Source organism: Eutrigla gurnardus, assembly GCF_963514095.1.
Source record: "Eutrigla gurnardus genome assembly, chromosome: 6".
In the NCBI taxonomy this organism is placed as follows: domain Eukaryota; kingdom Metazoa; phylum Chordata; class Actinopteri; order Perciformes; family Triglidae; genus Eutrigla; species Eutrigla gurnardus.
Window position 1 is genome coordinate 14,424,008 of NC_139920.1, and position 17,320 is coordinate 14,441,327.

The 17,320-nt window shown below is 41.7% G+C and overlaps 1 protein-coding gene across 1 annotated transcript in view; it reads left to right on the forward strand.

The window, feature by feature from the left end:
* The window catches only part of col24a1 (collagen type XXIV alpha 1 chain), a 72,278-nt gene that overhangs the window by 21,757 nt on the left and 33,201 nt on the right, over positions 1-17,320 (forward strand). Inside the window, exons 7-23 of the mRNA XM_084010917.1 lie at positions 3,272-3,325; positions 4,200-4,253; positions 6,406-6,450; positions 6,812-6,865; positions 7,239-7,283; positions 8,070-8,123; positions 8,773-8,817; positions 9,753-9,806; positions 10,905-10,949; positions 13,318-13,371; positions 13,607-13,651; positions 14,057-14,110; positions 14,218-14,271; positions 15,486-15,539; positions 16,245-16,298; positions 16,386-16,439; positions 17,086-17,130. Of these exons, the coding sequence (XP_083867043.1) occupies positions 3,272-3,325; positions 4,200-4,253; positions 6,406-6,450; positions 6,812-6,865; positions 7,239-7,283; positions 8,070-8,123; positions 8,773-8,817; positions 9,753-9,806; positions 10,905-10,949; positions 13,318-13,371; positions 13,607-13,651; positions 14,057-14,110; positions 14,218-14,271; positions 15,486-15,539; positions 16,245-16,298; positions 16,386-16,439; positions 17,086-17,130 (864 nt within the window). The remainder of the gene's footprint in view (positions 1-3,271; positions 3,326-4,199; positions 4,254-6,405; positions 6,451-6,811; positions 6,866-7,238; positions 7,284-8,069; positions 8,124-8,772; positions 8,818-9,752; positions 9,807-10,904; positions 10,950-13,317; positions 13,372-13,606; positions 13,652-14,056; positions 14,111-14,217; positions 14,272-15,485; positions 15,540-16,244; positions 16,299-16,385; positions 16,440-17,085; positions 17,131-17,320) is intronic.

The following is a 17,320-nucleotide window of genomic DNA, read 5'->3' on the forward strand; positions in this document are numbered from 1 at the left end:
TGCTTTAGACTAGATCCTCATAGCGATGACAAGTTCCGTGTCCATGCTTGTTCAAAAGATCACGTCGCATTAACATGAACATTTGATAATATGCTTAATCAAGCTGCAGGGAAAGGAGATCCAACACAGACAATGCCCTTTGGGTATATTAGAAGTCTTTCCCAAGCATACATTATAGTCTATGGTGGTGAATTTGGACATCCACAATCTGAAAAAGTTGAAGGATGCCTAACAGAGGATGATTAGTCACACAAAGCAGACATATTACCATATGTACACATACATGACACATAAAGGTTAACAGAATGTTTGGTGGATAGTTAGATAATGGAATAAAACGTTGCGTTGTCTAGAAAAGAGCAACACATGTACATACGCTTGCAATACTGCGTGTCTAAAGACATGGACAATTCCATGGTCATATATTCTTTTAACTTGGGGCTTTATATGGAAGTCCGGTTGACCGGTTTAACCAGGTGGTTGACTGAATTGTGGCTTAAAGTCTTCAATGTCATGTACTTTCATAACCTATAATTTCCCGTCTAACAAGTGGTGTGTATATAAATGCCAGTGTGAGGCTCGGTTGAGATGGTTTCGTAGACCTGTCTTTGTCCTTTAATCCTTCACACTCAAGTCTGTTTTCATCAAATGGCATCAATTTTAGCAGATAATCACATGTTGTTTCCCGAAAGAGCCAATCTCTGCCCTCAGAGCATGTTCAAGTGGGATGAAAACAAGACACTTCCAGATGTAGGTACGGTGATAATAATGAGTCAATTTAGTAATCACAGTGTAGCAGGAAGGGCTGAAGGGGAGACGGGTGTTTGTCGGACTAAATTACATACACCGTAGCATAGATTGTCGTAAACTGAGTTTCCACCACATCGTGCTAGCCCTGGCTCATTAACCGAGAATTAAGAGAAAAATAAAGAAAATGAGCATTTTTAAATATTTGGTCAATTATTCCCCCAGCGTGTGACCATATGTTATATGTTATGATACTTTGGGGAACAGCAATGCTAGTGGATGTTCCCTCCTCTGTCTTTTGATACAAAACAGTTTGCTTATTAATAGATCAACTGTGAATTGTAGTTTGTACATACACAGCATAGCTAAAGACAAGAAATGGAAATATAAATATGACGCCTTTTCATGATGCTAAGGGCCTCCTCGCCTACTTTACCCCACACACAAAGAGAGGAATGTTCTCTTTTCCTGCTCGATTTCGTCGAACACCACAGGGACGTTGAGGGATTTGCTTTGACCTCGCCGGGACACTGCACGTTTGGCTGAGGGGGTCCGATTGGTTGAATGTGGGGCCACCTGCACCGCTCGCTGTTCCCTCGGCTTGTACACCCACAGTTGTTTGTGCACACACAAAACCAAAACCATCTAATACCGTAGTGGACGGCCGGTGAGTCATTCTCATATCCCCGACCTCTTTGCGGAGGCGGACTAGAGATTGAGAGACTCTTTGTCTCAGTTTGGGAAAATCCTTGTTGAGATGTGTTTGGTTTCTAGGACCAATACAAAGGAATATAGTCCTGGATGCTGAGCTTGCTTGTTGTGTTTTAAGCACACTCTGAGATGTTATGACGATAAGCTTGCTGGAACTTAAAAGGGCATTTCAATCTGCTTCATGCACTGCTGACTCTTTCCAACAGAAAGGAAGCCTGGTATTGTGCTGTGGTAGAACGTCTGCTCCCCCCTCCCAAGCTTTGCTTTGCCTCACTGGCTGTCAGTCAAAACTATGGAAACATGATGCCCATAATCTACTGAGGAGAATGTACGGATCCAAGGTGTCAAATGATGGCTTGGCTGAAGTCCATGCAGCTGTACACCTCATCACATGTACCCACCACATTTGAACAACCACAGCAAAAGATTGCAGTATATATGGTTGGGGTTAGAGTTGACACTAGTTTTTATTTATGCACATTTGTGTTCCTGATGAGCACCGTTTCAATATATTTTGAGAAGACATCGATATAGATGTTGCGTGACGTAAACCGCTTTTTCCGGAAAGTCATATGTTTGCATCTCTTCTCTCTGACACTCTCCGCACAACCCCAACCATGTCTAGGAGTAAAGTGTGGGCATGTTCATAATATACATGCGATGCAACCTAGTGGAGGTCTGGTCTGTTAAAAAAAGACACTTTATATGGCCAATCCATAGCAGTAAATTGTTAAATATAGCACATTTATATTGTTGAAATTATACTCCATTATTTGTCTCAGATGTAGCGTAACCATGCCATGTGATATGATTTATGTTCATATGTAACATCTCAGATGTGGCTTTGACTTGCAACTGAACATTTAGCCCACTCCGTAGATGATTCAGAACGTCATATCATGTATCACCACAAATACCAAAATATGACTGGTCAATGATACCCAGCCCTGTTTAGTAAATTTGCTGAAATGATGTGGTTTTCTCCAAAGATCGGTGGTTTGGCATGCCATCACACGTTTACGCTTTGTTTGTAAAAGTGTGGGAATAGAAGATATTTAATGACCCCTAATCCACATCAGTTTGGGTAGAAAAGCCCTGGGCCTTCTTAGTGTAGAAATCTAATATTGCTGTTCTGTGGAAATCTCACTCAAAATCCATTCCGGCAAACTCCTTCGACTTGTTATCTGCCTCGTGGGAATCATACACATGGTCTGGGATGATGACACAGAAACTGAGTCAGGTCTGGATGCTGCCAGGCTTTTGTACTTCCTTGTTAATTGTTACTGCCTTGCGTGGTCACTGTGCAGAAATCGGGATGTCAACTCAGCAATAATTTCTACATCTGTCCTTTATATATGAAGACGGAACTGAAAATTCCTGTATAAAGTCAAGAAAATGTGTGTGCAAGATGTTGCCTTTTCTGGGCCTTTTCTTTTAAATCTCATTTCAAAATGCTGTTCTAAGAAATGCTTTAAGCGTCTAACAATTGTGTGTGTAGATTATTTTCTGGTTTGATGGGAAAGCTGTATCCACTTACATTACCTTGTGGAAGGAAACTTGATCATTCTAGAAAAGGCATCTCTTTATTGGCCTCATAGTTGCTGCTTGGTTATATCCTTAATGTAATAGAAAGCAAACAAAATGTTTATGGGCAAAGCACAGCAGGTCTAGTCAACTGTGTATTTCAGGAATGTATTCAGAAAATCTATAATTTGAACAATAAGTAATATAAATAATTTGTAAAATATGGAGCTTTCAAAGAAAGTGAGTTGCTGAAGAAGCCTCTTACCTTGTGACCCTGTTTCTGTTCTAGGGTTCAAAGGGGGACCCTGGGCTGTCTCCTGGCCAGTCCCCACCAGGAGAGAAGGTAAGACATCTGCCACCTGTCTGTCTCTATGTCAGGATCCCTGGTCCTCCATGTTCCTCTCTGTTTCTCTCAGGACTTCCTTTTTTTCCACACAACCTTTACTCCATCTTGAGATGCTTGTCTTTTAATATTACAAGGGAATTACAATATTACAATGTTGCTAAGTGTCTTGAAATAATTAAGCTTCTCTCCTTTCAAGTTGCAATGTGCTGTGCACTCCTAGAAATCCCCTCAGAAAACGTATCATCATTTCTCCCTTTTAGACCCTATCTGGGATAAATATCACTTAATACCAAACATACAGTGTTTGTCCATGAAATATTCATCAAACTTCATCCCCACAAATTATTCCAAATCTCTCATCATTCTTTGTAATAAGACCATCGACTTTGAAAATGTTTGTCCCTCTCACCTCACGTTTTATCAGATTGTTTTCAGAATGGCCAAATATTGCGCAGCATATGGTTTTTATTAGAAGCAGCATAAGTAAGACACATTTAGATGGATGGTCGACACAAGCACTTCTTAATTGGCCGTCTCACTCACCTATGGAAAACCCACCATAGGTGAGTTTTTTTCTGCTAAGATAAGCATTAGAACCTTTTACAGTGATCCAAAATAATGAATAGCCTTTTGGAACATGAACGTTGAGATTTCTTACTGGAAAATGAAGATTTATTCTGTGTCAAATCATTTATACATAATTCATTTACTTGTGTAGGGGTTAACTGTCAGAGCTAAAGCAATGCAATTCATTTCCTTTCATAACATACTATTCTACAGTGTTTTAATGTTTTTATATTATCTCTGTGATGATGGTGTGCAGTGCATCCCCCATCTTTTGCAAGTGTTTCACTCTCATCTGTTCTAACAGGGTGACAGAGGTCCGCCAGGTCTGCTGGGGCTGGATGGATTTCCAGGTCCACTGGTAAGAGTTAGTTGATTTCAACAAGCCTGCGTGTGTTAAAACCAGCAGCTGATGCTGGAGATAGATATAGACATGTTATTCTGTGTGGAGTTCGCATGTTGTCCCAGTGTCAGTGTGGTTCCCTGGCTTCCTCCCACAGTCCAAAGACATGCAGGATGGGTTAATGGATGACTCTAGATATTAAAAGTGACAGTGAAAAGGTTGTCTGTCTGTATATGACCGGTCCAGGGTGCAACCTGCCTTCTCCCAATGTCAGCTGGGATCAGCTCCAGAGACCCTGAAGAGGATAATCATGGATAATAGATGAGTTTGGTTTAGATGAGATTAGTTTACTTATTTTCAAGAAATCTATTGTATTGTACGGTTGGGGAAACAAATCTAATTCACCCAAAAAAAACATAGGTACACACACGCGCTCACTGTTCAAACACTGTGCTCTCTCCAAAATGTTAGTCACAGCCTCACTTTGGCCTCTGGTGGTCTTATGTGGTCAGTATTAGGTTACCCTATCAGAGACAGCTTCCAACCACCCTGCTCTCTGCCTGTCTCCAGTCTTTCTGTCTATCTCCATAGATAGCCTCTCAAGTACAGAGAGGCTTTGAGGTCATCCAACAGAGGAAAGGCACTCGTTGGGTCACTGACATAAACAATATCCCATGTCTCCTCGGGTCAGCGAATGCCATGGATGCTGGGATCGATAAAGTGAAGTCATTCTATTGCTGGCCTTTCCAGAACAGACTTAATGTGCTGCATTAGGTCGGCCTGCTGCCCACGTGGCTATATAGCCACACAGTTGTTCAGGTAGCCTCTTATTGAAGCTCTCAGTCTGGTCTCCACATAGCTGGCCTTCACCTTGCCTCCCAGGAGGCCATCCCAGTGTTTGCAGTAACTGAACCTAATACACCCAGCACATGAACTCTGCCCCGTCAAGTATTTCCAGAGGAAATGAACGGCTCGGGTCCTATGCCCTTTACCCCCAAGTGGGCCTTTCATTGAGTGTGAAGGTTTATGTGTCACAACCTCGGAAGCACACGACAGACTGGTGCCGTGCAAGAGGGCTGATGCCCCAAAAAAGACCCGAACCTGACCTGACCTTGTGTGATTTACCAAAACAGTAAATCTTCTCATCTAGAATGAGCAAATTATTCATTTTATAGAAAGTTTGTATGTCTTAAATTGTGTCAGTTTCCTTCAAAAAATCACCCACACTGTACTCGATAACCTATTCAGTAAGAACCAGGAATGGCTTCTGGATTGTCTCCTGGAAACACTACACATGACAAATATCTATTATCTATAATGTATATTACAATATTTCTCTTGCTGAAATATGAAGATAATGGAAGTTTAAAACACACGTCATATATGGTATTAGTCTATCCATAACAGGAAGTACAAACCATATGAATTTTAACACTGATCAGCATATTTTCACGTTTTATTTATTGGGAATTCAGAAATCTTAATGAGACTGTTCAGAGGTCATTAACGGTGACCTTGGACCTTTAAGAGTTGTCCCTTAGAAATAACTGCAGGAAAGAATATTCCTGCAGCTATTAAATTCCAGGATGGATGCCACAAACGCACGTGAATAAAATGTATTTATTAAATTGCTAGCGGCTCAAAAGATAGCAACGTCGTTCGGGGGGGCACATACGTTCATGGTCCCCAGAGGATTAATCCTTGTGACTTTCGTGATCCCCTGACTTTTCCTCCGACCCACCAGCAGATTGACAATCATTTTAGTGAAATGCCTCGACATCTATTAGATGGATCGCCATGGAAATTTTACTACAAATATCAGAGAGGGTTCCTAATAACCTGGACATTTCCTGACTTTCACTCTAGCACCACCATGAGGTTTTCTATGAAAGTCTTGACAACTGTTGACTGACATTAACTGACTTTTTGTCTGAGGTCTACATTTCAATGTATTTATTATTCATGATTTATGAGCAAACACCTGGTAAATAAACTTTATTCCCATCAGCCTCGGTTGTTGTTTGTTTTTAGTTCTGATTAACAAGTGCTAGCATGCTAGCCCTGCATATATATAAAGTATATAGCCTCACAGAGCATGGCTGTACACTCATGTTGTTCATGTTTATGGTGAAATATTCTCAAAATACATTTGTTTTCTTTAATTGTCAAGGGTCCTAAAGGTTATCAAGGGCCAGCCGGACTGCAAGGAGAACAAGTAAGTAGTTAATTGTTTTTAAAGGTTTTTTTTAATGTTTTTTAGAACGGAAAGCACAGATAACAATAGTTATTACAGCAACCGATTGTTTTAAATTGAGCATCATGTCAAAAAAGTATCATTTAAACAGTGGGGATGGGGAAAACGTGAGGGGTCTAGAAAGGTACAGTTCATAGACCGGTTTTCTTGGTGCAGGCTGTCAGGAATGAACAGTGCTCGTTTTATTCCGCAGTTGGCAATGCTGGTGGAGTTCTGTTGGTCTCCTCTTTCACTTTATCCATCCATCTAATCTCCCTATTCACCGTTCATTCATTCTCTCTCTCTCTCTCCCTCTCCCTTGTTCTCTTGCTCCCTGCTGCAGGGTGTACCAGGACTTCCTGGGGAAGCCGGCGCTGCAGGTTACCCTGGCAGGCAGGTGCAGTGAAAAATACAAAAATACGCTTACAGTTCCTCCATCGATCCTCTCTCGGTTGCTCTACCAAGAACTCTAGAGAAAATACACAGAGATGATAATGATATTTCAGCTTTCCTACGCACGTTTCTTACTCATTTGAGACTTCTAATTCAGCAGTAAACAACTGCTATTTCCACAACAGTATATGGAAAAATGCAATTTGCAAAGAAATGCCTAAATGAATACAATTTGTTTCCTGATGTTCATATGTGCAGTTTGTTGTCTGTCAGTCAAGCTCATTGTATTTCTTGTGCATTCAGAGTTTGTTGTGTTCCTGCTTCTCTCACCATGTGAAATCACTGACCTCACCTGAGTCCATGCCTTTTTTTTGCAGGGCTCAGCAGGGCCACAAGGTAACCCGGGGCCTAAAGGTGTCCGTGTAAGTACAAGTGGCTCTTTTTGCTCTCATTCTGCCCTCTTCTACTTAGCAGAGCTGGATTGAACACTTAATTTCCTGAAAGGATTAGGACAGTGTCAGGCCAACAGCCTTCCTCCAGAGGGACTGCTCAGAGTCTGAGTTGGATTTGGGACGTACTGCCGGATGTGAGACTGCTTGAGGGGGCGGGTCCGGGCACGGGGTTGTCTCTATAAAGGCTCACTGGTTCCTCTTATGATGGTTCATTTCTCAGCAAGCAAAATGCCCCTAAACGGGAGAACAGAAGGAAAAAGAAGAGGAAACAATACAACGTGATGGGAGAAAATATTACAACAGACAGAAGGGATTTAAGTGGAGCGTTGCAGCCCAGAGAAAGAGGATAGCTGGGATTACTGTGTCAGAGTTAGACAGGCAGGGGGTCAAAGGGCCACAAAGACGGACAGACAGCACGCTGATCAGATGTGAGGGTGTGTAGATGTCAACTGATTAAATACTACAGCCAAGGTGCTGCTTCACAGTCATCCTCAAAATCAGAATGTGGGGGTGCCAGATAGCCCACTTGGTCAAGTGACAAGCAGAAGAGTCGGGGCAGAAGAAGAGTGCTAGCAAGTAAATAGTTTCCCCTTACATACATGTTACCTGTGCGTCAATGTGAACAGCTATTCCCGTGCTGCTCCGTGACATCAATCCCATTTTTTTCCAGCAGCACCGTTTGTGTTCAATAGAAGTGCTCTTGTATTAACTGCTGAAAAATGTCTCGTTGTGACATGAAATCTTGCTGATTTCCAGGGTTTCATTGGGCCTCCTGGCGTCGCTGGGCCGCTGGGGCTAGAGGGAGAGAGAGTGAGTGATGCACACGTTGTGAACGCCTTTTTACTCCCGTATACTTGTTTTTTTTTCACTCCAAGTAATATTCATATTCATCTCCCATAATGTCCTACTTCATGTCTTCCCACTCCATTTGTTTTACCCTCCTTTGTGTGGTTATCTTCCCCCATCGAGGTTTGATAAATGCCTACTTTTTAATAAGCTAAATACCTTTTTAGCGATTTGTCATCATCAACATTTTTCAGTACGTCTTGTAATATGTTACACATGGTAAGAACATGTTTGTACTCGCAGCAATTTGTTCATATTTGTGTCCCTTTTAAGCTGCTGGATAAGAGTAAAATGTGCTCGGCAGCAATAACTTAAAATGATGAGCAAAATGTATATTTTCCATATAAGCTTACATCGCTCCTTCCTTCATTCTTTTGAGATTTCAGTGTCAAGGAAATCCTGGTCTTTCTTGCTCTATTGTGGCTTGGTTGTGTTAAGACTATGTCCATGCGTTCTGTTCAGATATATAAATACATGACATTGAAATAGCGATGACTCTTCCTTTCTACGTGGTCTGTTCTAGAAGTGTTCATTTGTTACACCTATTCCCTTGTAACAGCACACGTTCATCCCCCAGATCTGAGTCACTTATCCACTTGTTTTTCTTTTCTAGGGCATTCCTGGTCCCGTTGGAAAACCTGGCCCCAAAGGAAGACATGTAATAATCCATTCATTTTGATTTTGCTTGACAAAAAAATAAACACCTCTGTCATCTATAAATAGCTATGAGGAGACAGCTGCAGGCATGACGGTGTTATCCTGTGTAAAAAGAAATTGAGGAGATTGTAAAACGAATAAGAAATGTTGCCCATCTGATAATGGATACATAATGTCTTCTTGAATTAGCAGCACATGCACAAAAGCCCCGGGGACATTTTCATTTATTTGGTTCATCTGCTGTGAATGTGCCAAAGTAGCAGGACACTGAGGGTTTAAACAGCATAGAGAGGGAAAACAAGACGGAGTAAGACCTCCTTTAGAGGATTTAACACGATGTGGCACATCACATTGGACATGTTTGATGGCATGTATTTTGACGTCGGTCCTGCGATGCCAAGTTTATTCCCGGGTGGCATTGAAAAAAAAAAAATGACAGATTGAGATAAAGACAGATGGAATGTCAAGGTCGGGCCCTCACACTGTGAAAAGTTAATGTTTTAAAAACAAGCCTTCGCTTCTCTGTTGAAGTTGCCAAGCGGGCAGCGAGCCCAGTGTCTGTTTCATCTGAATTTTCTTTTTCTTTTTTTTTCTTTTTTTTTTCTGGAATGTTAAACGATGTCTGGCTAACTGGATCAAAGTCTGTGGTCTCTGGGTTGCTGTTAACTCACCCGCAATCTCACCAATACACAGGCTTATCCTGCTTCATTAAATGAGCCTTATTTTCACACCGTGTCAATGCAAATTTCATCTTGGGGAAATGGCATGTTAAATGCTATATGTTAAGGAAAGGTCGGCTGTCATATATAGAAATGAAGTGACAGTAAGGGTGTACTGTCCATTCACCTGTACGGAGGTGCTACTGTATATAAGTGGAGGGTATAATTGACAGTGGTTGACCTTCTTAAACTGAGTGTAGATGTGCTTCTCCCACAGGGTGTGGTGGGTGATGCAGGGGAGAGGGGGCCTCCTGGTCCTGATGGCAATGAGGTGAGAACCCTTGTGTGCCTCCTGGTCGACTCCGCTGTCCTCTCTGCCTGCTTTCTGGCCTCATCTGTGAAGTCTGGTTCTCCCTGCTTGTTACCTGTCCTCCGTCACTGTGTGCACCTTTGCAAAGCAGTCTGAACATACACTTATTCAGATTCATATGCTAAACTCATTTAATGCATGTTAAGGCTGTGGTGTCGCCACCTCATTTAAATGGTGAATTGGTGGCGCACCGACAACTTTTTTTAAAAGAAAAAGGAATCTTTAAGGAACCGGACTGGAAACAGGATGCGTGCAAAGAGGGGATTTATTTACAAAAAAAAACAAAAACAAGAAAACGTACTTAAACAAAGAGCCCAAAATGAAACCCTGGATTCACCATCCAACAAAAATAAACGGAGGCAAATTAACATCGAACAAACAAACCAACAGCAACCTCAAAACAACCCCCTCGCCCCCTCTCTCTGGTGAAACCATTTATACAGATTGACCTCACCTAAATGGACCCTACCACCTGTCCGGGTAAGTATGGGGTGAGCTAAGCAGATAAAGTAATTTGACATTTGATTTGGGAAACACAGGTTATGCACAAATATGCATAAATTACTGCTGGCGAACCCAAATATAACAAAATGTCATTCTTACCTCTTCCCATTCACATTGGATATTCCCAGCCCCTCCCTGCTGAGATGATCTAATTAGGCAAACCTGCAGGCACTCTGATCTAATCCCCCAATCACAGGTAGAACCAAAATACATAAACTATAAACCCATAAATGAATACAGGCCTGTATAATTGATCCAAATCAATTGCTCATTTGTCTACTAAACTGAAACATTGTCCTAAACACAAAGTAGATCCCAAACACTCACACAAAGGCCTTCCCGTCTCATAACATTCAGTCTTAAAGCGTTCAGCAGGATGCACATAAATGGTCATCAGCAGTTACTGAGCCGTCCTAATTATCATAATTTTGGCTCCGGACTTCGATATGTTGGGGCTACTTACATTATTTCCAACGCAGCCTTGGGGATGAGGAATGTGCACTACTGTATGTGTCCTGTCCTGTGTACTTAGGATGTTGCTGTGATGTTTCACAGGGTCCTGTTGGTGGGATTGGCATTAGCGGCTTTCCTGGTCTGAGGGTGAGTATCAGTTTTGCAATTTTGTTCATTTTTATTCATGTGTTACATTTCCCATGTCTAAACAGGCTCACAGCTCTGTCCCTGTGCTCGTTCCTTTCTGCCTACTCGTGTGTCTTTATTGGTCGGATTGAGGTTGCGCATCTCCAGACTGCAGCAATGGTTTAAGTGTTATCAGCGTGACCACATGGAAGGCTGTGTCTTGTTATGGCAGTGGGACAGAATCTAGACTGTCACACACCTAATAGGGAGCATGCTGTGTTTTTTACAGCAGGTACAACTGTTAAAAGATCACAGAGGCCTCTGAAACATCGCCCCGCTCATGTCAGAAAAATAGATACAACCGCGTACGCCGCCTTTCCTTTGGGACAATTTCAAGCCTTGTTGACACTGGTTTGCTGTCCTCATAGCATGGGGATTTATTGGGGTTCTTGAAGGGTCACAACAGTGTGCGCGAGAAACATCTGGATGGATGGGATTTTCTTAACCTTTACCTCCGCTACCGGCTGTAAGTCATCTTTACAACAGGCACGAAGACATGAAACACGCAGAAACTATCTTCATTTTGTTTTACGTAAACGGAGATATTATCACAGGGGAAGGTTACGCAGGTAGAGCCGTAAATAAAGCAGCTTTGAAGTGAATCCATCTGACTCTTTTACGTCTTCTGATGTTTAAGCTTCAGTTATTTTAGTGATTTCAGAGTTGCAGACTAACATGACTGAGCTTATGTAACAGTCAGTGCTACAACAAGTACAAGTTTACATTGCAAAATTGAAAATGTGTTTTTATTGCACATTATGTTATTGATGATTATTACCAACTACAACATTTCTTGGCATTAGCAGAAAAGAATATGATTAATAATTCAAGCTGATGTCGTGGTTACTTTTGTAAGTACTTTTGAGTAATCACCCAAGAGAGCCAAAATACTTCCACCTCCTTAATCCCGTCTTTGATGTAATTCATATTTAGTCAACTTTCCAGCCCAGTGATTCTGACACACGGGACAGATCGCACAAGGAACTTTGACTCAACGTCGAACGCTCCTCTTCACTTCCCCGCTGTCAGTCACACCCTCGTGGGTTCCAGTTGTGCTCGCTCATCTCTCGAAAAAGCAATTACACTGAAGTCAGGACTTCAGTAAAGTAACGAAAGAAGAGCAGGAACGGAGCAGCAAGTGTTCCGTCTGGTATGCAGCTGATGTTTTTGCCAGTGTGTGACTCAACAAAATGTGATGCAGCCAGACAGTCCGAAAAACAAAAGTGGAGACAAAACAATTGTGTTCGTGTGTGTGTGTGTTACTGATTTACCACTTTTTGATCATTTATGTGCACATATGTGTTGTAGCACATGATCCACTGGGTGCTGAGTGTTGTGTTTGAATGGCTTATCTGAGGCTTCAGTGGTTGTGTTGAAACAAGAGTTAAAGGAATTCTACAATCTGGATTTTGTCAAGTCTTCATTCGCTTGTCTTCAGTGAGGTTGGGAGACAATGGTTTGGATGATCTCTAACCACCTGGCAGCATTGTGGGACGTTGATGTACCGGATCACTTCAACTGGCCTCGTGTTTTGGGAGGAAAGATATTTTTTCCCCCCCTGACGTTTTTCATGTGTTTTCTGTTGAAAACCCTTTTTGAGTCGATGCAGCATCACAAACCAGCCGAACAGGGTTCACATGGATTCTTAGTTCAAGCCACATGTCCCTGATGACATAGCATTTAGCCATGTGCTCTCACTCGCCCCTCACTTGTGTTTTTGTTTTCCATATTGGAGTTTAACAGCAAACATCAACATGGATCGATTTAACATAAGTACATGATGTTCCTATTTACCGGTATCCATATATATTTTCACATTCATCGACTGGTCCACAAAGAGCTCTCATTTCCACTTCCAGTCTTATTATATATATTTATATAATATATTTATAACCAGCATAATTCTTTTTTATTTTTGGCATATTGACAAGGCTGGCACATTGATTGTTTGCCATTGATTTACTGACTATAGCTACTGACGTGGTTGCAGCAGTCACTGTGCAGACATCCCATCGCCAGCCAGCCAGCCAGCCAGCCAGCCGGCTGCTCGCTTGTAAAGGGTATCTTTGGGTTCAGCTTCTCATTCTGGCCATTCTCACCTCGCCTCTGTCAATTAGGGTGGATGTTGTGGGCTTGAAGTGGCGAGCGGGGCCATGACCAGACCCATGCTACACAACTGGGTTCACTGTCAACACGGCTTAGTTGTGCTGTAAGGTTGTGACAATAAGGAATGTTCCACGTCGGAAACAGTAGCTGGTGTTCGTGTCAAAATAATAGTCCGTGTGTCTGTGATCCATGACTTCCATTGTGTACCTCCTTCTCTCCACAGGGAGACCTGGGGCCTGAGGGACTGCGAGGGCTGCCTGGGTTTGCGGGACCTCAGGTAAGTGAGACGTTGGCGGCGGCGAAGGAAAATAGTGTACAGTCCTCTCAAATTCAACTATTTATATCTGTAAATTATGCACGGTCATCATAAATCTGGTACCACCATATTTACATTTACTGGCCTGTAAATATATAAAGTGTAAGAGAAATAAGTGTCACATCATTTGCCACGGTATAAATTTGTGTTATTATGTAATTGATTCCTTACAAACACTTCCCTTGTTCTGTGGCAGGGCCCACCAGGACGAGCCGGCCTGCCTGGATTGAAAGGTGATAAGGTGATCTAAATATTTATATTATTGCAGTGTATCTGTATGTAATGTGTCCGAAGTAGCTTACGTAAAATATTACAAGTGATCTCGTTAACATTTGGATCACGTAGCCACTAGTACGAACTAAATACAATTTTGTATGTTAGACAGAGCTATCTTAGAGTTATCTGTTTTTTAATTATGATATTTATTTCAAGTGAATATTGGTTCTCTAAAGTGTTGCCATTTGTTTTTTTAAATGATGTCCAAACTGAATTTTGATAGCAGCTTGCCTTGACGGTTAACAAGTGTTGGGGCATAATGTTCTTATATTATAGAGTGTGCACTTTATGTAAAAGTATATTTTGATCTCTGGTCGTATTTTGATCACTGTGGCAGAGTTATATCTCTGTGTGATACTGTGAAATTCAGGATGAAGGGGGACACATGGGCGAGCCAGGAGAGATGGGGTACCAAGGCGATAAGGTACGTCTCCTGTCACGCAGGTGAACACACACCAGCTGAACATGATGTGAGTGGAACTATTATTATCTCTTATCATTTATAAAAGAGTGTGATGTTATGTTTTTCAGGGTGTTGCTGGAGCACCTGGTCCTGCCGGGCCAAGAGGGAAAGCAGGACCACCGGTATGTGTGTGTGTGTGTGTGTGTGTGTGTGTGTGTGTGTGTGTGTGAGTGTGTGTGTGTGTCTGCAGCATGTGTGGATGTTACTGGAGGTGTATTTATTTGTGCATTTGCGTGTTTATGTGTGTTTGTATATGTATTTGTGTGTGTGTGTGTGTGTGTGTGTGTGTGTGTGTGTGTGTGTGTGTGTGTGAGTCATTTTGTTAACTTTTTGTCGACGAAGCCAAGTAAACACAGCGAACCACAATGAGATCTGAAATCTATTTTTGTTCGTTTATAAACTGAAGTAAACTCCATCACATTCGCAACACATCGATCTTATTGATCTTGTTGCTAGTCGGCTTCGATGAGGGGAGACGAGAGTGGAACTCGTGTCTCTCCAGTCAGTCTAGTTCCAGAACTAGTTCTTATGCAGCATCAGCTGTAGTTCAAGCAGAGGTCGGGTTAACAGAATATTTAGCATTATTTATCAAATCCAATCCAATCCAATCCAGCTTTATTTGTTAAGCACTTTAAAACAACCAATGTTGACCAAAGTGCTGTACAGAAGAATAAATCATAGATAAAAGGACTCACATGAGGCACAAAAATTACATATACAACAATAAATTAAAAAACATAAAACATAAGTTAGAATAACATGGGTAAAAAGACGTAAAACATTAGTAAAAAAATGATACCCATGCGATTAAAAACAGTCAAGAATAAGAAAAATTAAAATCAAGTAAATAAATAAAGTCGACATCTTACTGGGTATCAAAGGCCAAGGCCTATTTAATTGTTTTAAAACACACACACAGACATTACAGTGTGTCCCTCTCACATTATTGAAGGATGATATACATAGTCATTTCCACAATTAACATCATACTTTGATATATTGAATATCCTGTTCAAAACCATATTTGTTGGCGTTCAACCTTTTCAAAACAACATTTTCACACAAGCAGAAACAGTTTGAGTTTGAGTTACTGCAGAATAACAACGTTCTTCACCCAGTGTCGTTTTAAGAGGACGACAAAGATTTTGTGTGCTTAAACTTAAAAGAGAGAGAGAGAGAGAGAGGTTTATTTAGCGGGGTTAGGTGTCTAATGACTGACCTGAGTTCAGCCTGATAACATCCGTACCAGCAACATCACCTTGTCACTGATCAGTGCTCAGTTTGGTTTTTGGAAGAGGAAAATGTAATCATTAGGATGTGTTTTCTGTTTAAACAGGGTAAGATTGGTGATATGGGGGCTCAAGGACCACATGGGCCTCCAGGACCAGAGGTAGGACATGAATATTTGCAACCATCTCTAATCATTAAAAGCTCTTTCTCGCTTTTAACTTTAGAAATGTGAAGTTATCCAAGCTTTCGTTAAGCAATAGCATCAGGTCAAATTGTCAACATTGAACAAAAGAGATTTAGTAATTGCTTAATATTGTGTCATCTGTGGAACGTACTTACATTTTGGATTTCATGACCTTCCGCATTTCCCAGCTCTAGGTCAAAATGTCTTATTGAACATCCAAATAATATATTGGGCAAATATAAATGAACCCAGAAGGATGATTAACTTTGGTCATTAGATGACCTTGAGATGACTTTGACAGACCCTCATTAAAGTCAGTCAGTAAATGTGTGTAAAATTCAACCCTGCTCGAATATGACTAAAATTTGAAATCCCATCTCAATCATCATCACAGTGTACGACACAATGTTGGGTGGAATGGATACAGACCGACATATAAACAGCGTGTACTCATATGGTATCTAATTCCATTTATATTATGGGGCAGGCTCCTCCTCCATCACTAACTTTACATTGGTTTTCAATATTTCTGCCAGGAAAAAGGCCTACTTTATTCTTGTCATTTTAAATGCCGTATAATCCTCCGCCTCCTGAAATGTACTTAGAGGTGCATTCACTCCAAACTAAGTCATATGACTCATGACAGGTGCAATAATTCCTCTCTCCTCCTGTTTTTGTAAGGGATTTCCTGGAGACATTGGCGTACCGGGGCCCAACGGTCCACCTGGACCAAAGGTACAGCAGCATCTCTCACTCGCTCTGTCCATCCATCCATTCATCAAAGTGATCCAATTTGAATTCATACATGTGGCTGTGTTTCAGGGTCTGCAGGGTGCCAGAGGGCCCCAAGGCCCGCCGGGGCCACAAGGAACACAGGTGAGACGATTCAACATCCAACATCCTTCCACACGTCCGCTCGCCTTTCTTGACTCACTGATACAGCAACGTGGAAAATGTGGCTCACCGAGGGATTTCCACTTGATCATTAGTCAAGATTAACTTGAGGCAAGATTAACGAATGCGGTGCTTCTCATTTAGCATCGAGTCACATCTCAAACAGTTGCAGCTTAGATCCTACTGGGAGTTTTTTTTTCTTTCTTCTTTTCTTTTCTTTTTTTTCCATGCCATATCTCTCGGGGCATGTTCCACTGGGTGAAGTCATGATTCAACGTTGGGTGCTTATAAAAATAAGGCTGGATGTTTTCCAGCTCTGGAAAAAAAGGGGAACAGAATCCTTTGGAGGGTGTACAGCACACACACACACACACACACACACACGCGTAAACATACACTTTTACATTGTGCAGAATGAAATATCACTGACCTTGGCAGTTGATCAGTTAGAAGTCATGCAAAAGGAATGGCCACGTTACTGTGTGTGCATCTCTTCATGTTCTGTGTGCCAGCTGTATTTACTTGCCTGTTGGATCTCATCGTGTACATGTGAGCGTGTGTTTGTGTGTGTGTGTGTGTTTATATCTGCAAATATTTGTGTGTGATGAACTATACTGTGTCCCTGCAGGGTGACGAGGGACCACTCGGCCCACCTGGCGGCGCTGGCCCTACTGTAAGAACCCCCTCATTCACATACTTTACACACGAGTACACAAAGAGACACGAGCACACAAACAGAGCCTTTTAGCAGGTGGTTTCAATGAAACCATTCGCTTAGATGTTGGGATAAATACCATTATGAGCATTGCTGTCTTGTGATCATTACATACATATGTGTGTGTGACTGTCTGCCTGTCTTTTGT